The sequence below is a fragment of the Arachis stenosperma genome, chromosome 2 (genome assembly GCF_014773155.1).
Source record: "Arachis stenosperma cultivar V10309 chromosome 2, arast.V10309.gnm1.PFL2, whole genome shotgun sequence".
NCBI classification, from domain to species: Eukaryota; Viridiplantae; Streptophyta; class Magnoliopsida; order Fabales; family Fabaceae; genus Arachis; species Arachis stenosperma.
The window spans coordinates 71997345-72023577 of record NC_080378.1 but is presented as its reverse complement, the minus strand read 5'-3'; the positions used below and the strand labels follow the sequence as shown (position 1 = coordinate 72023577).

The 26233-nt window shown below is 40.3% G+C and overlaps 1 protein-coding gene and 2 non-coding genes across 3 annotated transcripts; 2 read left to right on the top strand and 1 right to left on the bottom strand.

Annotated features, from left to right (window-relative positions):
- The first annotated feature begins 2762 nt into the window (after positions 1-2762).
- On the top strand, positions 2763-2870 carry LOC130964442 (small nucleolar RNA R71). The gene has a single exon (XR_009080537.1). It is a non-coding gene; the product is annotated as a small nucleolar RNA R71 (small nucleolar RNA).
- Positions 2871-11108: 8238 nt separating this feature from the next.
- Positions 11109-11214, bottom strand: LOC130964005 (small nucleolar RNA R71). The gene has a single exon (XR_009080119.1). It is a non-coding gene; the product is annotated as a small nucleolar RNA R71 (small nucleolar RNA).
- Positions 11215-13760: 2546 nt separating this feature from the next.
- Positions 13761-14405, top strand: LOC130963004 (uncharacterized). The gene has a single exon (XM_057889154.1). The coding sequence runs from the start codon at positions 13761-13763 to the stop codon at positions 14403-14405; it is 645 nt and encodes a 214-aa protein (XP_057745137.1).
- The last annotated feature ends 11828 nt before the right edge of the window (positions 14406-26233 follow it).

Here is a 26233-nt window from a genome sequence, read left to right as displayed (position 1 = left end):
CGGATCTCATGGCAGATCTCCGGATATTCACCCTTTCTGAGTGAAAAGGGGACCTCGGGGATCACCTTCTTCAAGGCCACAACTTCATAGAAGTGGTCTTGATGCACCCTTGAGAGGAATCTATCCATCTCCCATGACTCGGAGGTGGAAGCTTTTGCCTTCCCTTTCCTCTTTCTAGAGGTTTCTCCGGCCTTGGATGCCATAATGGTTATGGAAAAATGAAAAAGCAACGCTTTTACCACACCAAACTTAAAATGTTTGCTCGTCCTCGAGCAGAAGAAGAAAGAAGAGAGTAGAAGAAGAAGAAATGAGGAAGAGGGAGAAGGTGGTGTGTTCGGCCAAGAAGGGAAAGAAGGGGTGTTTAGGTTGTGTGAAAATGAAGGGTTGAAGGAGGGTATATATAGGAGAGAGGGGGAGTAATGGTTCGGCCATTATGGGTGGGTTTGGGAGGGAAAGTGGTTTGAATTTGAAGGGTGAGGTTGGTGGGGATTTATGAAGGATGGATGTGAGTGGTGAAGAGAAAGATGGGATTTGATAGGTGAAGGGTTTTTGGGGAAGAGGTTTTGAGGTGATTGGTGAATGGGGGAAGAAGAGAGAGAGTGGTGGTGGGTCCTGTGGGGTCCACAGATCCTGTGGTGTCAAGGAAAAGTCATCCCTGCACCAAATGGCATCAAAATTCACGTTTTGAGCCATTTCTGGCGTTAAACGCCGGGCTGGTGCCCATTCCTGGCGTTTAACGCCAGGTTGTTGCCCTTTACTGGCGTTTAACGCCAGTCTGGTGCCCCTTTCTGGCGTTAAACGCCCAGAATGGTGCCAGACTGGGCGTTAAACGCCCAACAGCTAGCATTACTGGCGTTTGAACGCCAGCTTCTTCTCCTCCAGGGTGTGCTGTTTTTCTTCCTGTTTTTCATTCTGTTTTTGCTTTTTTCATTGTTTTTGTGACTTCTTATGATCATCAACCTACAAAAAAGATAAAATAACAAAAGAAAATAGTTAACTATAAAACATTGGGTTGCCTCCCAACAAGCGCTTCTTTAATGTCATTAGCTTGACAGAGGACTCTCATGGAGCCTCAGAAATACTCAGAACCGTGTTGGAACCTCCCAACACCAAACTTAGAGTTTGAATGTGGGGGTTCAACACCAAACTTAGAGTTTGGTTGTGGCCTCCCAACACCAAACTTAGAGTTTGACTGTGGGGGCTCTGCTTGGCTCTGTTTTGAGAGAAGCTCTTCACGCTTCCTCTCCATGATGATAGAGGGATGTATTTGGGCCTTAAACACCAAGGATTCTTCATTCACTTGAATGATCAACTCTCCTCTATCAACATCAATCACAGCCTTTGCTGTGGCTAGGAAGGGTCTGCCAAGGATGATGGATTCATCAATGCACTTCCCAGTCTCTAGGACTATGAAGTCAGTAGGGATGTAATGGTCTTCAATCTTCACCAAAACATTCTCTACAAGTCCATAAGCTTGTTTTCTTGAATTGTCTGCCATCTCTAATGAGATTCTTGCAGCTTGCACCTCAAAGATCCCTAATTTCTCCATTACAGAGAGGGGCATGAGGTTTACACTTGACCCTAAGTCACACAAGGCCTTCTTGAAGGTCATGGTGCCGATGGTACAAGGTATAGAAAACTTCTCAGGATCCTGCCTCTTTTGAGGCAGTTTCTGCCTAGACAAGTCATCCAGTTCTTTGGTGAACAAAGGTGGTTCATCCTCCCAAGTCTCATTTCCAAATAACTTGTCATTTAGCTTCATGATTGCTCCAAGGTATTTAGCAACTTGCTCTTCAGTGACATACTCATCCTCTTCAGAGGAAGAATACTCATCAGAGCTCATGAATGGCAGAAGTAAGTCCAATGGAATCTCTATGGTCTCATTTTGAGCCTCAGATTCCCATTGTTCCTCATTGAGGAACTCAGAGGAGATTGGTGCACGCCCATTGGGGTCTTCCTCAGTGGCGTCCACCTCCTCTCTTTCCTCTCCATATTTGGCCATGGTTATGGCTTTGCACTCTCCTTTTGGATTTTCTTCTGTATTACTTGGGAGAGTACTAGGAGGGAGTTCAGTAATTTTCTTGCTCAGCTGTCCCACTTGTCCTTCCAAATTTCTGATGGAGGACCTTGTTTCATTCATGAAACTTTGAGTGGTTTTGATTAGATCAGAGACCATTGTTGCTAAGTCAGAGGTATTCTGCTTAGAACTCTCTGTCTGTTGCTGAGAAGATGATGGAAAAGGCTTGTTATTGCCAAGCCTATTTCTTCCACCATTATTGTTATTGAAACCTTGTTGAGGTCTCTCTTGATTCTTCCATGAGAAATTTGGGTGATTTCTCCATGAAGAATTATAGGTGTTTCCATAGGGTTCTCCTAGGTAATTCACCTCTTCCATGGAAGGGTTCTCAGGATCATAAGCTTACTTCCTCAGATGAAGCTTCCTTAGTACTGCCAGGTGCATTTTGCATTCCAGACAGACTTTGAGAAATCAAATTGACTTGTTGAGTCAATATCTTGTTCTGAGCCAATATGGCATTCAGAGTATCAATCTCAAGAACTCCTTTCTTCTGATTAGTCCCATTGTTCACAGGATTCCTTTCAGAGGTGTACATGAATTGGTTATTTGCAACCATTTCAATTAGCTCTTGAGCCTCTGTAGGCGTCTTCTTCAGATGAAGAGATCCTCCAGCAGAGCTATCCAAAGACATCTTGGATAGTTCGGAGAGACCATCATAGAAGATACCTATGATGCTCCATTCAGAAAGCATGTCTGAGGGACATCTTCTGATTAATTGTTTGTATCTTTCCCAAGCTTCATAGAGGGATTCTCCATCCTTCTGTCTGAAGGTTTGGACTTCCACTCTAAGCTTACTCCATCTTTGAGGTGGAAAGAACTTTGCCAAGAAGGCATTGACTAGCTTTTCCCAAGAGTCCAGGCTTTCTTTAGGTTGAGAATCCAACCATATTCTAGCTCTGTCTCTTACAGCAAAAGGGAATAGCATCAGTCTGTAGACCTCAGGGTTAACCCCATTAGTCTTGACTGTGTCACAGATTTGCAAGAATTCAGCTAAGAACTGATGAGGATCTTCCATTGGAAGTCCATGGAACTTGCAATTCTGTTGCATTAGAGAAACTAATTGAGGCTTAAGCTCAAAGTTGTTTGCTCCAATGGCAGGGATAGAGATGCTTCTCCCATAGAAATCAGGAGTAGGTGCAGTGAAGTCACCCAGCACCTTCCTTGCATTGTTGGCATTGTTGTTGTTTTCGGCTGCCATGTGTTCTTCTTCTTTGAAGAATTCGGTCAGGTCCTCTAAAGAGAGTTGTGCCTTGGCTTCTCTTAGCTTTCTCTTCAAGGTTCTCTCGGGTTCAGGGTCAGCTTCAACAAGAATGCATTTGTCTCTGCTCCTGCTCATATGAAAGAGAAGAGAACAAGAAAATGTGGAATCCTCTATGTCACAGTATAGAGATTCCTTTAGGTGTCAGAGGAAAAGAGAAATAGAAAGAAGAAGGAGAAGAAGAATTCGAACTTTAATTAGATAAGGTTTGAATTGTGCATTAAGAAGGAGTGGTACTCCATAAATAGAAGGATGTGAGAGAGAGGGAAGAGGATTTTCGAAAATTCAATTAAAAGATTTTGAAAACATTTTGAAAATTTGATTGATAATTTTCGAAAATTCAAAGTGAAAAAGAAATCAAGTGATTTTTGAAAAAGGATTTGAAATTAGAAATCAAAAAGATTTGATTGAAAACTATTTTGAAAAAGATGAGGTTAAGAAGATATGATTAGTTTTAAAGAGATGTGATTGAGAAGATATGATTTGAAAACAATTTTAAAAGATATGTTTTGAAAACAATTTTAAAAGATTTGATTTTGAAAAATTAGTGACTTGCCTAACAAGAAAAGATATGATTCAAACATTAAACCTTTCTCAACAGAAAAGGCAACATACTTAAAATGTTCAATCAAATCATTAATTGTTAGGAAGTATCTTTGAAAAAGAAAAGAAATTGATTTTGAAAACATTTGATTGAAAAGATATGATTTGAAAAAGATTTGATTTTCAAAAACTTTGAAAACTTGAAAAAATTTGATTTTGAAAACAAAATCTTCCCCCTAGCACCATCCTGGCGTTAAACGCCCAGAATGGTATACATTCTGGCGTTTAACGCCCAAAATACTACCTCTTTGGGCGTTAAACGCCCAACCAGGTACCCTGGCTGGCGTTTAAACGCCAGTCTGTCTTCTTCACTGGGCATTTTTGAATGCTCAGCTTTTTCTGTATAATTCCTCTGCAGTATGTTCTGAATCTTTAATTCTTTGTATCATTGACTTGAAAAGACACAAATTAAAAATATTTTTGGATTTTTAATAATCAAAATGCAACAAGAATCAAATAACAATGCATGCAAGACACCAAACTTAGCAGTTTGTGTACTACTGACACTATATGAAACACCAAGATACTCAAGTCAATAGAATTTAAAGATCAAAACAAAGAATTACATGCATGGATTCGAAAGATATAACAAAAACATGCATTTGACACCAAACTTAAGATGAGACCCTAGACATCAAACAAGAAATTTTTGGATTTTATGATTTTTTTTTGATTTTTTTTTGTGTTTTTCGAAAATTAAGTGGAAAAAGATATCAAAATTCTTAATGAGAATTTCAGGAATCAGTGCAATGCTAGTCTAAGACTCCGGTCCAGGAATTAGACATGGCTTCACAGCCAGCCAAGCTTTTAAAGAAAGCTTCGGTCCAAAACACTAGACATGACCAAAGGTCAGCCAAGCCTTAGCAGATCACTGCTCCAAAAGCAAAATTGATGAAAATCAACAAGCTCTTGTGGTGATAAGTTGAAACCTCGGTCCAATCAGATTAGACATGGCTTCTCAGCCAGCCAGATTTCAACAAATCATCATGAAACTCTAAAATTCATCTTCAAGAATTTCGAAAAAAATAAATGCCTAATCTAAGCAACAAGATGAACCGTCAGTTGTCCAAACTGAACAATCCCAGGCATTGTTACCAAAAGCTTGCTCAAAACTTGAACAATCCCCGGCAACGGCGCCAAAAACTTGGTGCGCGAAATTGTGAACAATACTTTTCACAACTCTCATAATCCCTGGTCATGAACTCCAAGAACTTGGTGGTTCAATTCCATGGCATTACACAACTTCGCACAACTAACCAGCAAGTGCACTGGGTCGTCCAAGTAATACCTTACGTGAGTAAGGGTCGATCCCACGGAGATTGTTAGCATTGAAGCAAGCTATGGTCATCTTGTAAATCTTAGTCAGGCAGACTCAAATGGATATGGTGATGAACGAAAATAATATAAAAGATAAGGATAGTGATACTTATGTAATTCATTGGTAGGAACTTCAGATAAGCGCATGAAGATGCCTTCCCTTCCGTCTCTCTGCTTTCCTACTGCCTTCATCCAATCCTTCTTACTCCTTTCCATGGCAAGCTCGTGTAGGGTTTCACTGTTGTCAGCAGCTACCTCCCATCCTCTCAGTGAAAATACGTCCCTGATGCTCTGTCACAGCATAGGCTAATCATCTGTCGGTTCTCGTTCAGGCCGGAATAATATCCATTGATACTTTTGCGTCTGTCACTAACGCCCTAGCCTGCTAGGAGTTTGAAGCACGTCACAGTCATTCAATCATTGAATCCTACTCAGAATACCACAGACAAGGTTAGACCTTCCGGATTCTCTTGAATGCCGCCATCAGTTCTTGCCTATACCACGAAGACTCTGATCTCACGGAATGGCTGGCTCGTTTGTCAGGCGAGCACTCGGTTGTCAGGCGATCAACCATGCATCGTGTTATCAAGAATCCAAGAGATATTCACTAAGCCTCAGATGCTTGTAGAACAAGAGTGGTTGTCAGTCACTTTGTTCATGGGTGAGAATGGTGATGGGCGTCAATCATCACCTTCATCAAGTTGAAGAACAAGTGATATCTTGGACAAAGAACAAGCGGAATTGAATAGAAGAACAATAGTAGTTGCATTAATACTCGAGGTACAGCAGAGCTCCACACCTTAATCTATGGTGTGTAGAAACTCCACCGTTGAAAATACATAAGAACAAGGTCTAGGCATGGCCGAATGGCCAGCCTCCCAAAGTGATCAAAAGATCTCTAGAAAAAGGTTCCAAAGATCCGAAGATTCTTTGTACAATAGTAAAAGGTCCTACTTATAGAAAACTAGTAGCCTAAGGTGTACAGAAATGAGTAAATGACATAAAAATCCACTTCCGGGCCCACTTGGTGTGTGCTTGGGCTGAGAAATGAAGCATTTTCGTGTAGAGACTCTTCTTGGAGTTAAACGCCAGCTTTAGTGCCAGTTTGGGCGTTTAACTCCCAATTAGGTGCCAGTTCCGGCGTTTAACGCTGGAATTTCTTGAGGTGACTTTGAACGCCGGTTTGGGCCATCAAATCTTGGGCAAAGTATGGACTATTATATATTGCTGGAAAGCCCAGGATGTCTACTTTCCAACGCCGTTGAGAGCGCGCCAATTGGGCTTCTGTAGCTCCAGAAAATCCACTTCGAGTGCAGGGAGGTCAGAATCCAACAGCATCTGCAGTCCTTTTGAGTCTCTGGATCAGATTTTTGCTCAGATCCCTCAATTTCAGCCAGAAAATACCTGAAATCACAGAAAAACACACAAACTCATAGTAAAGTCCAGAAAAGTGAATTTTAACTAAAAACTAATAAAAATATACTAAAAACTAACTAGATCATACTAAAAACAATGCCAAAAAGCATACAAATTATCCGCTCATCATGGAGCAAGAATCAATCTGATGCCTTTATCACTACTAAGGAAAGTAAGGATCCAAGAAGTCAAGCCTACCCACATCTACCTTCAGCTTGTTGATGGCTCTATCAAGTTTCCATTTGGAGTTGTTGAAGACATGATTGTAATGGTTGGACCCTTTGCGTTCCCCATAGACTTCGTGGTGTTGAATATGAAAGAACAAAAGAATGTATCTATTATTCTAGGGAAACCCTTTTCTGGCTACAGGAAGGACCCTCATTGATTACAAAAAGGGGAAGTGACACTGAGAGTGAATAAGGACAAATTCGTACTGAATGCTGCAAGGCCATGCAATACCCTGACACCCCAGAGGAATATATAAGGCTTGATATCATCGACCCCCTGGTAGAAGAGGTAGATGAAGTTAAGAGACTCGAGGAGGAGCTGGATGACGTCCTTGGGGATGACACGCCTGATATAGAGGCACCAGAAGAATAGGAGGGATCATTAAAAACTCCTAAAGTGGAAGAGGGACCTCCTAAACTCGAGCTCAAGCCATTACCATCATCCTTGAAATACGTGTTTCTAGGAGATGGTGACACTTATCCAGTGATCATAAGCTCTGCTTTAGAGCCACAAGAAGAACAAGCACTGATTCGAGTGCTGAAGACCCATAAAACAGCTCTTGGGTGGACCATTAGTGACCTAAAAGGAATTAGTCCAACTCGGTGCATGCACAAGATTAGGCTCGAAGATGCTAAACCAGTGGTGCAACCACAGAGACGATTGAATCCATCCATGAAGGAAGTAGTCCAAAAAGAAGTCATAAAACTATGGGAGGATGGGATTATCTATCCCATTTCAGATAGCCCCTGGGTAAGCCCTTTACAAGTGGTACCCAAGAAAGGAGGGATGACAGTAGTCCACAATGAAAGAAATGAACTGATCCCTACAAGGATAGTAACAGGTTGGTGTATGTGCATTGATTATAGAAGACTCAATAACGCCACAAGAAAGGATCATTTTCCTTTACCATTCATAGACTAGATGCTAGAGAGACTAGCTGGGCATGCATTCTACTACTTCCTGGATGGGTGTTCAGGCTATAATCAAATTGCAGTAGATCCTCAAAATCAAGAGAAGACAACATTCACATGCCCATATGGAGTATTTGCTTACAGAAGAATGCCATTCGACCACTGTGATGCAAGGGTATTTTGGCCAGTTTCACTGACCTTTTCTTTACTGTTTTTAGGTAATTTCATGCATTTTCTTAGGAAATAAGTTAGTTTTGGGCAGATATTCACTCAGACCTTGATTCAAGCATACATTGTGCATTTTACATTATTTCATGTGGATTTTGCATGATTTTAATGACAAAATTGTATATAGCATTACTCATGACTTGGACTAGAACTTTGATGCACTCTATTGCTTGATTTCAGGACCAAAGGAAGCAAGGAATGGGAGGTAACTTGCAAAGTTAAAGAGAAAAGTGATTGCCAAAAACACTCTCAAAAACCATCAATGCCCACGTTAAAGAGTCACGTTAACTAAATTAACGTGAACTCTAACGTGGAGAAGAGAAGTTGAGCCAACGTTAGTGACACTTAACATTGTCACTAACGTTGGCAATTGCTCACAAATGGCCACGTTAGAAGCCAGGTTAACCTAGTTAACGTGGCCTCTAACGTTAAAGGGGGAAGAGAAGCCAACGTTAGTGACACTCAACACTGTCACTAACGTTGGCCTAAGGTGCAAAGAGCCACGTTAACTCCCACGTTAACTTGGTTAACGTGGGAGCTAACGTAAGAGATGGAGAGTTGTCGACAACGTTAGTGACACTCAACATTGTCACTAACGTTGGAGCAACCACACAACCCCCAAGAGCCACGTTAACTTCCACGTTAACTTGGTTAACGTGGAAGCTAACGATGAGGAATGAAGAATGAGCCAACGTTAGTGACACTCAACATTGTCACTAACGTTGAGATGGCTAAGAATGGCCACGTTAGAAGCCACGTTAACTTAGTTAACGTGGACTCTAACATGAGACCTAGGGGCACACTTGAACGTTAGTGACAATGTTGAGTGTCACTAACGTTCTCGAAGGTTGGCAAAAGCCACGTTAGAAGCCACGTTAACCTAGTTAACGTGAGCTTTAACGTGAAGCAAGAAGGGGCACACTTGAACGTTAGTGACAATGTTGAGTGTCACTAACGTTCTCGAAGGCTAACAAGGCAACGTTAAAAGCCACGTTAACCCAGTTAACGTGGGCTTTAACGTGAGGCAAAGGGGTGCATGGCAACGTTAGTGACAATGTTAAGTGTCACTAACGTTCTCGAACTTGTATTTTCACTAAATGATAAAAACCCCTAACATCTTGAGCTAAAGTCTATGCCCACTTCACACTATCTCTCTGCAAGTAAGCCAAGCCCAATTGAAGAAAGGAACTGCTTTAAGCTCAAAGATCCAGAGGCCCAAGACTTGAAGAGCTAACTAGAAGCTGAGAAGAGTAGTATATATAGGAGTAGTTTTGAAAGAGAGAGAGCCTTTTGGAAGGAGCTAGGACAGAGAACTACTCTTTGTATTTACTTTCTTTGTACTTCTAGCTTTATCATGTATTCTCCATCTTTGATTTTGATTTCTAGAGCTATGAACAACTAAAACCCTTTCATTGGGTTAGGGAGCTCTGTTGTAATTTGATGGATCAATACTAATTTTCTTATTCTTCTTCTATCTTTCCTTTTGATTTTACTTGAAAGCTTTCGATCTTCATCCAATTGGATAGTTATCTTGGAAAATAAGCTATTCAAACATGGATCTCTTCGGATCCTTGAAAGAGGAATGAAGAGATTAGCTAGAAATGCTTTCTCATGCTGGACCAAATTGAGTGTGGATGGGTATGTGGCTATAACCCTCTAAGCATTTGATTTGGGAAGTGCATGTGGTATAATCAGTGACCACACTTAATCTCTTCTCATGAGCAATTGACCAAGGAATTGGCTATTGATCAAGATTTGAGAGATTGAATTGCAAGAAATTGTGATTCAATCACTTAAGATTGCCAAGGAGATCAATGAGTGCATTGATTGAGGAAGAGATGAAAATGAAATTGATCTGGAGAATGCAACATCTCCTAAACCCAATGAACTCCCCATTTCTGATCTTACCCATTCTCTTTATTTTCTGCAATTTACTTTTATGAGCAATTCCCCCATTCCCATTTACAATTTTGCTATTTACTTTCAGTCATTTACTTTCTCGCCATTTTAATTTCTGCAATTATCAACTCTATTCATGGATTTGCTCAACTAGATCATTCCTCTAATTAAAGTTGCTTGATCAATCAATCCCTGTGGGATTCGACCTCACTCTATTGTGAGTTTTTACTTGACGACAAATTCGGTACACTTGCCGAATGGGAATTTGTTGAGAGACAAGTTTTATACCGATCAAGTTTATGGCGCCGTTGCCAGGGATTGATTGTGCATCGACAATGATTACATTAGAGGATCACTAGATTGAGCATTTGTATTTTGTTTGATTTAATTTTCTGTTTGGTTAATTTGCTTTCCGTCATAGTTTAATTCTTCCCCTCCCCTGTTTCTGAGTTTTTCTTTGCTATTTACAATTCAGTTCACTAACCCACTAACTGTTTGATATATTGCATCACTGACACTAACAAGCTATTCTAACAAGATACTTTCTGCATTACTTTTCTTGCTTGTAATCTGTTGGTTGTATGACAGGGAGAAGAAGCGGAGCTTCAACTTCCTTTGATTCTGAACCTGAGAGAACCTTCTTAAGATTAAGAAGGGAGGCAAAAGAAAAACGTGTAGTGGGTGCTGAAGAAGAGGAGGAACACTGTGAAGAATACTTTGAAACAACCATGGAAGACCATTGTGAGGAAGAGGTGCACAACCATGGTGGAGGAGGTAGAGCAAATCCTGGTGGGGAAGATAGAAGAGTCTTGGGCTCTTACATCAACCCAAACCCAGGGAATTGCGGAAGTAGCATCCAAAAACCAACCATCCATGCCAACAACTTTGAACTAAAGCCACAACTCATCACCCTTGTTCAGAACAATTGCTCGTTCGGAGGAGGTGTCCAAGAAGACCCCAACCAACACTTAAACACCTTCCTGAGAATATGTGACACAGTGAAGTCCAATGGCGTTCAACCAGACGTCTATAGACTGTTGTTGTTCCCATTCTCTCTCAGAGACAAGGCCACCAAGTGGTTGGAGTCTTTTCCAAAGGAGAGCTTGACAACTTGGGATGATGTTATGAACAAGTTCTTAGCAAGATTTTACCCCCCCTCAACGAGTCAATCAGCTGAGAGCTGAGGTCCAAACTTTCAGGCAACAAGATGGTGAGACTTTATATGAAGCATGGGAGAGGTTTAAAGACCTAACAAGGAGATGTCCATCTGATATGTTCAATGAATGGGTGCAGCTGCACATCTTCTATGAAGGACTGTCATATGAATCTAAGAAGGCCGTAGACCATTCATCCGGAGGTTCTTTGAACAAGAAGAAGACCATTGAGGAAGCCTTAGATGTTATTAAAACTGTAGCTGAGAATGACTACTTCTATGCTTCCGAAAGAGGGAACACTAGAGGGGTAATGGAGCTGAACAATGTAGATGCTCTGCTTGCTCAAAATAAGCTCATCACCAAGCAGCTAGCTGACCTCACCAAGAAGATGGAGAGAAGTCAAGTGGCAGCAATCACCACTTCAACTCAAGAGGAAGCAAGTGAAGAGGAAGAAGGCACTCAGGAGCAAGCCAACTACATTGGGAATTCATCTAGATACAACCATGATCCATACTCCAAGACCTACAACCCTGGATGGAGGAATCACCCAAACTTTGGGTGGGGGAATCAACAAGACCAAGGCCAAGATCAGAGACGTCACAACCCCAACAACACAGCTCCCCAACAATTCACACAGAGGACATACCAACAAAACCACAGCAACACATCTCACTCTTCTACCTCTACCCCCAACATACCATCATTTGATGACAGAATCTCAAAGATTGAAACCTTACTTGAAAGCATATGCAAAGAAATTCAAGACAATAAGGTGTTCAAAGAGGAGGTGAGAGCCAGTATGAAGAATCGGGGGGAAGCAATCAAGAAGCTGGAATCCTGATGAGCGGATAATTTATACGCTTTTTGGCATTGTTTTTAGGTAGTTTTTAGTAAGTTTAAGCTACTTTTAGGGATGTTTTCATTAGTTTTTATGTTAAATTCACATTTCTGGGCTTTACTATGAGTTTGTGTGTTTTTCTGTGATTTCAGGTAATTTCTAACTGAAATTGAGGGACTTGAGCAAAACTCTGAAAAAGGCTGACAAAAGGACTGCTGATGCTGTTGGAATCTGACCTCCCTGCACTCAAAATGGATTTTCTGGAGCTACAAAACTCCAAATGGCGCGCTCTCAACGGCGTTGGAAAGTAGACATCCAGAGCTTTCCAGCAATATATAATAGTCCATACTTTATTCGGAATTTGACGACGTAACTTGGCGTTGAACGCCATGTACATGCTGCTGTCTAGAGTTAAACGCCAGAAAAACGTCATGATCCGGAGTTGAACGCCCAAAACACGTCATAACTCGGAGTTCAACTCCAAGAGAAGCCTCAGCTCGTGGATTGATCAAGCTCAGCCCAAGCATACACCAAGTGGGCCCCAGAAGTGGATTTATGCATCAATTACTTACTCATGTAAACCCTAGGAGCTAGTTTATTATAAATAGAACTTTTTACTATCATATTATCATCCTGGATTGTATTTTGAATCTGGTGATCACATTCAGGGGGCTGGCCATTCGGCCATGTCTGAACCTTTTACTTATGTATTTTCAACAGTGGAGTTTCTGCAAACCATAGATTAAGGGTGTGGAGCTCTGCTGTACCTCAAGTTTCAATACAATTACTAGTACTTTTTATTCAAATCTCTCTTATTCTTATTCCAAGATATTCATTCGCACCCAAGAACATGATGAATGTGATGATTATGTGACGCTCATCATCATTCTTACCTATGAACGCGCGTGATTGACAACCACCTCCGTTCTACTTGCAACCGAGCTTGAATGTGTATCTCTTAGATTCCACAACAGAATCTTCGTGGTATAAGCTAGATAGATGGCGGCATTCATGAGGATCCGGAAAGTCTCACCTTGTCTGTGGTATTCCGAGTAGGATCCTGGGAATCCGGAAAGTCTAACCTTGTCTGTGGTATTCCGAGTAGGATTCCGGTAATGAATGACTGTGACGTGCTTCAGACTCGCAAGTGCTGGGCGTTAGTGACAGACGCAAAAGAATCAAGGGATTCTATTCCAGTAGGAGCGGGAACTAACCAGTGATTAGCCGTGCTGTGACAGAGCGCGTGAGCGTAGTTTTCACTGCGAGGATGGGATGTAGCCTTCGGCCAGTGTGATGCCTCCAGGCGATTAGCCATGCGAGTGACAGCGCAGAGGACCATTTTCCAGAGAGGATACAAAGTAGCCATCGTCGAACGGTGAACCCCTATACACAGCTTGCTATGGAAAGGAGTAAGAAAGATTGAGTTGAAGCAATAGGAAAGTAGGCGTTCTTGAGCCATACAGTATCTCCATTCGCTTATCTGAAATTCCCACCAATGAATCTGCATAAGTATTCTATCCCTTTTAGTATTTCTATTTTATTATTAATTTTTGAAACCCATAAACAAATTTAATCTGCCTAACTGAGATTTACAAGGTGACCATAGCTTGCTTCATACCAACAATCTCCGTGGGATCGACCCTTACTCACGTAAGGTATTACTTAGACGACCCAGTGCACTTGCTGGTTAGTTGAGCAAAACTGCGAAGTTAATTTTGGACCATGGTTCTGTGCACCAAGTCTTTGGAGCCATTACCTTGGATTGTTGAAGTGAAAATAATGAATCACAATTTCGTCCACCAAATCCCAAGTGGGATATTTGTCTGAGAAGATGCCCAGACCCACTAATAGCTTTCCAAGTGACACGGAGAAGAATCCGAGAAGTGAAGCGAAGAAAGTAAGATGGGAAGACTGCAATATGGTCACTACAAATGACAAGGAGACTGAAGACAAGCCAAGCAAGCTGTCAGAACAACCTGAAAATACCTTAGTAGAGAAGGAGAAGAAAGACCAACAAGAACCAGAAATCTCACAACAAGAGCTGCTGAGACTATATGTACCATTTCCTCAACTGCTAAAGGGTGCTGTGGGAAAGAGAATGTACTCAAGGTTCTTAGACTCGTTTGCATCTTTGAATGTGAACATACCATTCATCAAGGTCATTCAGCAAATGCCAGCATTCATCAAGTATATGAAGGAACTACTTCCCAGGAAGAGCTCACTCAAGGGGGGCCAGACTATAGTGATGAACAAGGATTGCAGCACCCTCATTCAAACACAATTGCCTGCGAAAAGAAAAGACCCAGGGAGTTTTCATGCCCCTTGTGCTATAGGGGAAACAAATTTTGATAGAGCACTTTGCGATTTGGGAGCAAGCATCAACTTAATACCCCTATCCCTGGTAAAAAGGCTGCAGATCAATGAGATACTACCTACAGATGTAGTCATAAGGCTGGCTGACAAGACTCAAAAGTAAGCAGTAGGAATGGTGGAAAACGTGTTGCTCAAAGTTGGAAAATACTTTCTCCCAACAGACTTTGTCATCTTGGACATGGAAGAGAGTCACCTGCACCCAATCATATTGGGGAGACCATTTCTAGCTACTGCTAGAGCACTCATAGATGTGGAGAAAGGAGAGCTAATATTAAGGATCCATGATGAACAACTGAGCTTCAGTGTTTTCGAACTCTCACTGGAAAAAGATGAAGAGGATAAAGAACCGAGCAAAGGGCATCATGAGATACTAAAGGAAGAAGCAAGCACTGAAGCACAACCAGCTCATCCTGAGATTCACTGGGTTGATGGACAAGGCCAGCAGCAAGTGCCACAGGTCAAGGAAAAATTGGAGGAACCTAAGCCACCAGAAGTTTGTGAGGACATTAACAAAAGCTCATCAAAGAAGGTGGCCACCAGGAGTAAGAAAACAGCACCAGGGGCAAAGAAGAAGGTACCAAGGGGGTGGCGGAACAAGAAGATTCCTACGGAAGATTTCTCTCCATGGGATAAAGTAATCTCAGCCTACTTCACAGATATCCCCCCTAATCTCCCCACTGTACCATCTCAGTTTCCTAAGGTCTTCACCATCAACAGAGTTCTCTCCTTGGAGCATGTAGAGATCATTGATACAACCAATGGATACAAGTCCACAGCCAGAGGAGAGGACTTCAAGCATTACCAACCACCATAATAAGGGGGTAACGTCAAGCTAGTGACGCTAAAGAAGCGCTTTGTTGGGAGGCAACCCAACCTCAGGTAGACATTTTCATCTTCATTTCAATAAAAATCACAAGTTGTTCCCCCTGTATTGCAAGGAGCTAAGTTTGGTGTTTCACACTAGAACAATCAAAAGAGACAGTGTAATTCTAAGTTTGGTGTTCCACCAAAAGGACATCTAGTTAGAATTACACCTGCTCCCAAAACACATTGCTAGCTCTAACCAATTGAGGGAAACCACTTAGATGTAGTTAGACTTTAGTTAATCATTGTTCTGTTAACAACAAGATATGAGTTATCAGCGTATGTGCAAGATTGTGTACTAAACAAGGAACTAAGTTTGGTGTTCACACACCAAATCAAGTTCATAAGACACCAGCACATGCAAGCTAATTATTCCTCAAGTGCTTTGGGAACAAGCAACTTCCAATAACTTTACAGGAACCTTATGGTGCACCTTCGCTCAAGGAAGCAAAGACCAAGAGGAGAACGAAAAGAAGGCGATTAGAAGTTGTCACCTGAAGGTTGTATTGTCACTTAATTCCATATATTTACAGTTCGAACATTGGAAGCTCAAATGCAATCTTGATTAATGATTACCAGTGAGGCCTAAACATTTTTTTTTTACTCTACCTTGTTGTTGAGCATGGTCTGTGATTCTGGTTTAAGTGTCACTGCATCTTTCCCTTATTTACTTGTAAGCTTGTCTATTTGTTTGAAGAAGGGAATGTTTTATGTTTTAAAAGACCAGAAAGGAGTTCATAATGTGGAAGTGCATTCATGAATCTTTGGGGGTAGTCATAAGTTAGCTAAGTTGGTTCAACCACAAGGTTAGGATGACAACTATCTATCTTGAATGCTTTACTTTTGATATACCCATGAGACTAAGATAACAACAAGATCCTAATAAGAGAAAAAGGAAAGAACAAGGGAAGTGAAAAACAAAAGAAAAAGAGTAAGCAATAAGGCTAGGAACCAATGGTCTACCCTAAGACATGTGTCTGTGGTGCTCCTGTGTGAGGGATCTACTTGGATGAATAAGCTCTTTGGGGTGCTTCATCACCTGGTAACTTGAGTTAACTAACCTGGGATTATCAGCTGAAAATCCACTATCAAGAGTAACCCTCACCACAGAGCATTTAGTAACCCAAAGAGGTGCTGAACACCAAGGTCTGAAGGAAAGAAAATAAATAAACTATATGCCTGTGGTGTGTATGTATGGGGGAGAGACTTGAGTAAGTAAGTCCTTAGGGGTGCTTCAACACCTAGCACCTTGATCCAACTGGTTCGGGAGTGTTGGCTGAAAGCTTATCCTAAAGAGTTGTCCCCTTACAAAACACTTAGCCTAAATAACACAAACAACACTTGAAATAACAATAAAAGGATCAATAAATAAAGGTCTCATGGGATATAACAAAGTGAGTATTTTAGGAGATGATAAAGGTCTGAAAGCCAGTAGTGGAATGAACCTAAGTTGCTATGCATGAAACCACCATAAAATCAGTAATATGACTTCCACATGAATGACTCATTTCTCTGGAGATTCCATTCATCATTCTCTTGTTCCAGTACTTGCTTAGGGACAAGCAAGCTTTAAGTTTGGTGTTGTGATGCCAGGGCATTTTAGCCAGTTTCACTGACCTTTTCTTTACTGTTTTTAGGTAATTTCATGCATTTTCTTAGGAAATAAGTTAGTTTTGGGCAGATATTCACTCAGATCTTGATTCAAGCATACATTGTGCATTTTACATTATTTCATGTGGATTTTGCATGATTTTAATGACAAAATTGTATATAGCATTACTCATGACTTGGACTAGAACTTTGATGCACTCTATTGCTTGATTTCAGGACCAAAGGAAGCAAGGAATGGGAGGTAACTTGCAAAGTTAAGGAGAAAAGTGATTGCCAAAAACACTCTCAAAAACCATCAATGCCCACGTTAAAGAGTCACGTTAACTAAGTTAACGTGAACTCTAACGTGGAGAAGAGAAGTTGAGCCAACGTTAGTGACACTTAACATTGTCACTAACGTTGGCAATTGCTCACAAATGGCCACGTTAGAAGCCACGTTAACCTAGTTAACGTGGCCTCTAACGTTAAAGGGGGAAGAGAAGCCAACATTAGTGACACTCAACACTGTCACTAGCATTGGCCTAAGGTGCAAAGAGCCACGTTAACTCCCACGTTAACTTGGTTAACGTGGGAGCTAACGTAAGAGATGGAGAGTTGTCGACAACGTTAGTGACACTCAACATTGTCACTAATGTTGGAGCAACCACACAACCCCCAAGAGCCACGTTAACTTCCACGTTAACTTGGTTAACGTGGAAGCTAACGACGAGGAATGAAGAATGAGCCAACGTTAGTGACACTCAACATTGTCACTAATGTTGGGATGGCTAAGAATGGCCACGTTAGAAGCCACGTTAACTTAGTTAACGTGGACTCTAACGTGAGACCTAGGGGCACACTTGAACGTTAGTGACAATGTTGAGTGTCACTAATGTTCTCGAAGGTTGGCAAAAGCCACGTTAGAAGCCACGTTAACCTAGTTAACGTGAGCTTTAACGTGAAGCAAGAAGGGGCACACTTGAACGTTAGTGACAATGTTGAGTGTCACTAACGTTCTCGAAGGCTAACAAGGCAACGTTAAAAGCCATGTTAACCCAGTTAACGTGGGCTTTAACGTGAGGCAAAGGGGTGCATGGCAATGTTAGTGACAATGTTAAGTGTCACTAACGTTCTCGAACTTGTATTTTCACTAAATGATAAAAACCCCTAACGTCTTGAGCTAAAGTCTATGCCCACTTCACACTATCTATCTGCAAGTAAGCCAAGCCCAATTGAAGAAAGGAACTGCTTTAAGCTCAAAGATCCAGAGGCCCAAGACTTGAAGAGCTAACTAGAAGCTGAGAAGAGTAGTATATATAGGAGTAGTTTTGAAAGAGAGAGAGCCTTTTAGAAGGAGCTAGGACAGAGAACTACTCTTTGTATTTACTTTCTTTGTACTTCTAGCTTTATCATGTATTCTCCATCTTTGATTTTGATTTCTAGAGCTATGAACAACTAAAACCCTTTCATTGGGTTAGGGAGCTCTGTTGTAATTTGATGGATCAATACTAATTTTCTTATTCTTCTTCTATCTTTCCTTTTGATTTTACTTGAAAGCTTTCGATCTTCATCCAATTGGATAGTTATCTTGGAAAAGAAGCTATTCAAACATGGATCTCTTCGGATCCTTGAAAGAGGAATGAAGAGATTAGCTAGAAATGCTTTCTCATGCTGGACCAAATTGAGTGTGGATGGGTATGTGGCTATAACCCTCTAAGCATTTGATTTGGGAAGTGCATGTGGTATAATCAGTGACCACACTTAATCTCTTTTCATGAGCAATTGACCAAGAAATTGGCTATTGATCAAGATTTGAGAGATTGAATTGCAAGAAATTGTGATTCAATCACTTAAGATTGCCAAGGAGATCAATGAGTGCATTGATTGAGGAAGAGATGAAAATGAAATTGATCCGGAGAATGCACCATCTCCTAAGCCCAATGAACTCCCCATTTCTGATCTTACCCATTCTCTTTATTTTCTGCAATTTACTTTTATGAGCAATTCCCCCATTCCCATTTACAATTCTACTATTTACTTTCAGTCATTTACTTTCTCGCCATTTTAATTTCTGCAATTATCAAATCTATTCATGGATTCGCTCAACTAGATCATTCCTCTAATTAAAGTTGCTTGATCAATCAATCCCTGTGGGATTCGACCTCACTCTATTGTGAGTTTTTACTTGACGACAAATTCGATACACTTGCCAAATGGGAATTTGTTGAGAGACAAGTTTTACACCGATCACACTTGAGAAGCTTAAGTCTCAGCCCCAGCACACACCAAGTAGGCCCCAGAAGTGGATTTCTGCACTATCCATCTTAGTTTACTCATTTTCTGTAAACCTAGGTTACTAGTTTAGTATTTAAACAACTTTTAGAGATTTATTTTTGTATCTCATGACATTTCTAGATCTGAATTTTATACTCTTTGACGGCATGAGTCTCTAAACTCCATTGTTGGGGGTGAGGAGCTCTGCAGCGTCTCAATGAATTAATGCAATTATTTCTGTTTTCCATTCAAACATGCTTGTTCCTATCTAAGATGTTCATTCACGCTTCACTATGAAGAAGGTGATGATCCGTGACACTCATCACCTTCCTCAATCCATGAACGTGTGCCTGACAACCACCTCCATTCTACATTAGATTGAATGAGTATCTCTTAGATTCTTTAATCAGAATCTTTGTGGTATAAGCTAGAATTGATGGCGACATTCATGAGAATCCGGAAAGTCTAAACCTTGTCTGTGGTATTCCGAGTAGGATTCAAGGATTGAATGGCTGTGACGAGCTTCAAACTCGCGATTGTTGGGCATAGTGACAGACGCAAAAGGATCAATGGATCTTATTCTGACATGATCGAGAACCAACAGATGATTAGCCGTGCTGTGACAGAGCATTTGGACCATTTTCACTGAGAGGATGGGAAGTAGCCATTGACAACGGCGATGCCCTACATACAGCTTGCCATGGAAGGAACCTTGCATTTATGAAAGTGAGAAAGCATTATGTTGCAGAAATTCAGAAGACAAAGCATCTCCAAAACTCCAACATATTCTCCATTACTGCGTAACAATTACTCCTTTTACACTCTTTTATTTATCTTTTACAATCAAGGCTAAAGAATCCTATTGGTATCCTGACTAAGATTAATAAGATAACCATAGCTTGCTTCAAGCCAACAATCTCTGTGGGATTCGACCCTTACTCACGTAAGGTATTACTTGGACGACCCAGCGCACTTGCTGGTTAGTTGTGTGAAGCTGTGATAAATAGTCCATTAATATTGGCATACACAATTTTGTGCACCAAGTTTTTGGCGCCGTTGCCGGGGATTGTTTGAGTTTGAACAATTGACGGTGATTCTTGTTACTTAGATTAGGAAAAATTGGTCTTTTTAGTTTAGAGTCACTAGGATTGCATCTTCTATTATTCCCTTTAAAAATTTTTCAAAAATATTATTTTTCTTTAATTGAATTTTCATTTTTTTTATGAGTTTAGTGTCATGTTCTAAGTTTGGTGTCAATTGCATGCTTTTCTTTGTCTCAATTTTTGAATTGCATGTTCTTTATTTTTTTCTTGATCTTCAAATTGTTCTTGTCAATTTTTCTTGTTTGATCTTTGATTTTTCCTGTTCTATGTGTTTTCGTGTTTTCCTTGTGCTTTTTCAAAGTATCATTTTTCAAAAATATTAATTTTTATACAATATTAAAACACGTTAAATTTATATTTCAATTCGCTAGAGCATTGGCTTATGTTCTTAGCAATTGGGTATCTTCTTTTTAAAACTTTTTCAAAAATAATTTTTCTTTGATTAAATCTTGTGCCAAACTTTAAGTTTGGTGTTTTCTTGTTAATCTTTCTTAAATTTTCGAAAATTTTATTGTGGTTTTCTAAAAATTTTAAGTTTGGTGTTCTTTCTTTTGTTCTTGTTGTTCTTGTGGTTCTTCAAGGTGTTCTTGAGCCTTCCTTGTGTTTTGATCTTAAAATTTTTAAGTTTGGTATTTCTTGGTGTTAATTTTTGAAAACAAGGAGCATTAGATCTAAAAATTTTAAGTCTTGTGTCTTTTGTGTATTTTTCTCTTTGATCATAAAATTCAAAATTCAAAAAAATATCTTTTCTAACTATTTTTAAGCCATATTTTCGAATTTTTTTTTATAAAAATTCAGATTTCAATTTCAAAATTTTTCAAATCTTATCCTTTTAAGATTTAAAAAAAATTTATATCTTTTTCGAAAATATCTTAACCACTTTCTCTTTCCTCACTTTTTCGAAAATCTTCATAAAATATTTTTAAATTCTTTTTTATTTTTATTTTTATTTTTATTTATTTTTATTTTTATTGCCGTCTTTATTTTATTTTATTTTTTTATTATTATTTCGAAATTTTTTTATATAATAAAATAAATAAAATAAATTCACATCATCTCCCCTTTCTCCATCATGGACTTAAGTGGAAATGAACAGTCCAGAAGGACTCTAGGGTTATATGTTAACCCCACTACTGCTTCATATGGGAGTAGTATATGTATATCCTCCATTGGAGTTAGTAGTCTTGAGTTGAATCCTCGACTCATTATCATGGTGCAGCAAAGTTGCCAGTATTCCGGTCTTCCACAGGAAGAACCTACAGAGTTTCTGGCACAATTTTTACAAATTGCTGACATAGTACATGATAAAAAAATAGATCAGAATGTCTACAGATTATTACTGTTTCCATTTGCTGTAAAAGACCAAGCTAAAAGATGGTTAAATAACCAACCTAAAGTTAGCATAAAGACATGGAAACAGTTGTCAGAAAAATTCCTGAATCAATACTTCCCTCCAAAATGGATGACACAGCTAAGGCTGAGCATCCAAGGCTTTAAACAAGGAGATAATGAATCCCTTTATGATGCCTGGGAGAGATACAGAGAGATGCTAAGAAAATGCCCCTTTGAAATATTTTCAGAGTGGGTGCATTTAGACATCTTCTATTATAGGCTTACAGAGAGAGCTTAGATTTCTCTAGACCACTCAGCTGGTGGATCTATACACATGAGAAAGATAATAGAAGAATCTCAAGAGCTTATTGATACAGTTGCCAGAAATCAGCATCTATACCTAAGCAGTGAACCTTCCATCAACGAAGAGGCTAAAACAGTAACTGTTGAACTCAGTCCTACAGAACAAGTTACTGAATTCAATCAGCAACTGGATTTTCTAAGAAAATAGCTAGCCGAATTCAAGGAGATACTACAAGAAACAAGAATGGCTAATATGGATATGGAAGTACAGTTGAATCAAACAGAATAGCAGTTATCAAAACAAATAACAGAAGAGTGCCAAGCAGTTCAATTAAGAAGTGGGAAAATATTAAATACCTCACTTCAAGGTAGCAAGAAGCCAAGAAATGAGCAAACTACCCAAAATCCATCTGAGGACAGTAAGAGCCCAGAGAAGAATAATTCTGGCGCTCAAACGCCAGAAAATGGGTAGAAAGCTAGCGTTGAACGCCTAAACCATGCTCAGTTCTGGCGTTCAACACCAGAAACAAGCAAGGAATTGGCGTTGAACGCCCAAAGGAAGCACAGTTCTGGCGTTCAGATGTCAGAAACAGGTAAGGAGTTGGCGTCTAACGCCACTCCAGCTTCCACCCCTGGCATTCAAACACCAGTGGGAGATCATACACATACAAGTGCTGATAGCAACCCCTCTAAAAAGGCTTACCAACCCACGGCTGTAGGCAATAAACCTGCAGCAACTAAAGTTGAGGAATACAAAGCCAAAATGTCTTATCCTCAGAAACTCCGTCAAGCTGAACAGGATAAGCAATTTGTCCGCTTTGTAGACTACCTCAGGACTCTTGAAATAAAGATTCCGTTTGCAAAGGCACTTGAGCAAATACCTTCTTATGCTAAGTTCATGAAAGAGATCTTAAGTTATAAGAAGGATTGGAGGGAAACTGAGAAAGTTTACCTCACTGAAGAATGCAGTGCAGTCATTCTGAAAAGCTTACCTGAGAAGCTCAAAGATCCCGGAAGCTTTATGATACCATGCACATTAGAAGGTACTTGTACCAAGCAAGCTCTATGTGATCTTGGGGCAAGTATCAACCTAATACCTGCATCTACTATCAAAAAGCTTGGGTTGACTGATGAAGTCAAACCAACCTGGATATGTCTCCAACTTGCTGATGGTTCCATTAAACACCCATCAGGCGTGATTGAAGGCATGATTGTCAAGGTTGGGCCATTTGCCTTTCCCACTGCCTTTGTGGTGCTGGAAATGGAGGAGCACAAGAGTGTAACTCTCATTCTAGGAATACCTTTCCTAGCAACTGGACGAACCCTTATTGACGTCTAAAAAGGGGAAGTGACCCTGAGAGTCAATGAGGACGAGTTTAAGTTGAATGTTGTCAAAGTTATGCAGCATCTAGACACCCAAAATAACTGCATGAGCATTGATACTATTGATTCTCTGGTAAAAGAGGTCAATATGACTAAGAGTCTTGAATCAAAGCTAGATGATATCTTTAAAGATGTTCAGCCTGATCTGGAGGAACCAGAGAGAATAATAGGACCTCTGAAAATCCCTAAGGGAGAGGAGAAACCTCCCAAACCCGAGCTCAAACCATTACCACCATCCCTAAAATATGCATTTCTGGGAGAAGGTGATACCTTTCCTGTAATCATAAGCTCTACCTTAGAGCCACAGGAAGAGGAAGCACTAATTCAAGTGCTAAGGACACACAAGACAGCTCTTGGGTGGTCCATCAGTGATCTTAAGGGCATTAGCCCAGCCAGATGCATGTACAAGATCCTATTGGAGGGTGACGCTAAGCCAGTGGTTCAACCACAGAGGCGGCTGAATCCAGCCATGAAGGAGGTGGTGCAAAAGGAGGTCACTAAATTACTAGAGGCTGGGATTATTTATCCCATTTCTGATAGCCCCTGGGTAAGCCCTGTCCAAGTCGTCCCTAAGAAGGGTGGCATGACAGTGGTTCATAATGAAAAAAATGAACTGGTTCCTACAAGAACAGTTACAGGGTGGCGTATGTGTATTGATTACAGAAGGCTCAATACAGCTACCAGAAAGGATCATTTTCCTTTACCATTCATAGACCAGATGCTAGAAAGACTAGCAGGTCATGAATACTACTGCTTCCTGGATGGATATTCAGGTTATAATCAAATTGCAGTAGATCCCCAGGATCAAGAGAAAACAGCATTCACATGTCCATCCGGAGTATTTGCATATAGAAGGATGCCATTTTGCCTGTGCAATGCACCTGCAACCTTTCAAAGGTGCATGCTCTCTATTTTTTCTGATATGGTGGAAAAATTTCTGGAAGTCTTCATGGATGACTTTTCAGTATTTGGAGACTCATTCAGCTCCTGTCTTGACCATCTAGCACTTGTTCTAAAGAGGTGCCAAGAGACTAACCTGGTTTTAAACTGGGAGAAATGTCACTTTATGGTGACTGAAGGAATTGTCCTTGGGCACAAAATTTTGAACAAGGGAATAGAGGTGGATCAAGCTAAGGTAGAGGTAATTGAAAAATTACCACCACCTGCCAATGTTAAGGCAATCAGAAGCTTTCTGGGGCATGCAGGATTCTATATGAGGTTTATAAAAGATTTTTCAAAAATCGCCAAAGCTCTGAGTAATATGCTAGCTGCTGACACGCCATTTATCTTTGATAATGAGTGTCTGCAGGCGTTTGAGACTCTGAAAGCTAAGCTGGTCACAGCACCAGTCATTTCTGCAACAGACTGGACATTACCGTTTGAACTGATGTGTGATGCCAGTGACCATGCCATTGGTGCGGTGTTGGGAGAAAGGCATGACAAGCTTCTGCACGTCATTTACTATGCCAGTCGTGTTTTAAATGACGCACAAAAGAACTACACAACCACAGAAAAAGAGTTACTTGCAGTGGTTTACGCCATTGACAAGTTTAGATCTTATTTAGTAGGATCAAAAGTAATTGTGTACACTGACCATGCTGCTCTTAAATATTTACTCACATAGCTGGATTCAAAACCCAGACTCATCAGATGGGTGTTGCTTCTGCAAGAGTTTGATATAGAAATAAGAGACAGAAAAAGGACAGAGAACCAAATAGCAGATCACCTGTCCCGAATAGAACCAGTAAAAGGGGCGTCCTTCCCTCTTACTGAGATCTCTGAAAACTTTCCGGATGAGCAACTCTTTGCCATCCAGGAAGTACCATGGTTTGCAGACATTATAAACTACAAGGCAGTAAGATTCATACCCAAAGAGTACAGTAGGCAGCAAACAAAGAAATTGATCACGGATGCAAAGTACTATCTTTGGGATGAACCATATCTCTTCAAGAGATGTGCAGACGGAGTAATCCGTAGATGTGTGCCTAAAGAAGAAGCACAGAAGATCCTCTGGCACTGCCATGGATCACAGTATGGAGGACATTTTGGAAGTGAGCGAACAGCCACAAGAGTCATCCAATGTGGCTTCTACTGGCCTACTCTCCATAAAGACTCCCGAGTGTTTGTACTTAATTGTGACAGTTGCCAATGATCTGGCAATCTACCTCATAGTTATGCCATGCCTGATGATGCTATAACTGGGTATAGCTACGATTAAGGAAATTGCACAGATCGGCAAAATTCCTTCCGACAAGTGCACCGGTTATCGTCAAGTAAAAACTCACAATAGAGTGAGGTCGAATCCCACAAGGATTGGTTGAATGAGCAATTCGAATTAGAAGTTTGGTTAGTTGAGCGGAATCAAGAATTGGAGGTGAATTGCATAAAGTAAATTTGGCGGGAAATATAAATTGCAAGGAATGGAAATGACAGAATCTTAAATTGCAAGAATGAAAGTGCGAGAAATTAAATTGCTGAAATTAAAAGGGAATTGGGGTGATTGCATGAATTGAAATTTGCAGAATGTAAATAGAAAGTGTAGATCAGAGATGGGGAGTTCATTGGGTGTTAGGAGATATTGAGATCTCCGAATCAAAACATTTTATCTCTTCCTCAACCAATGCATTCATTGAATTTTGCTTGGCAATCTTATATGATTGGATCCCAATCCCTTGGCTCACCAATTCTCTCTAAAAACAAACAAATTCCCAATCCCTTGGTTTAAATGTTCATAAGAAGAGATGAAGCTCGATCACTGATTATACCACACAGCTTCATGAACCACAATTTGGTAGGATTACATGTCACAATATCCATCCAAACCCCAATCCAATTCACTGTGAGAAAGCTTCTCTAGCATGAATCCTCCATTCCTTTCCCAAGGTTCCGAAGGATTCCAATTATGGGTAATTTCTTTCCCAAGACAATTACCCAATGGAATTAGATCGAGAAGCTTTCTAACAAAATTCAAGAGAAAAGATTGAAGAAGAAGATAAAACTATTATTGATTCATTGAATTACAATAGAGCTCCCTAACCCAATGAAAGGGGTTTAGTGTGTCATAGCTCTCAATTCAATTACA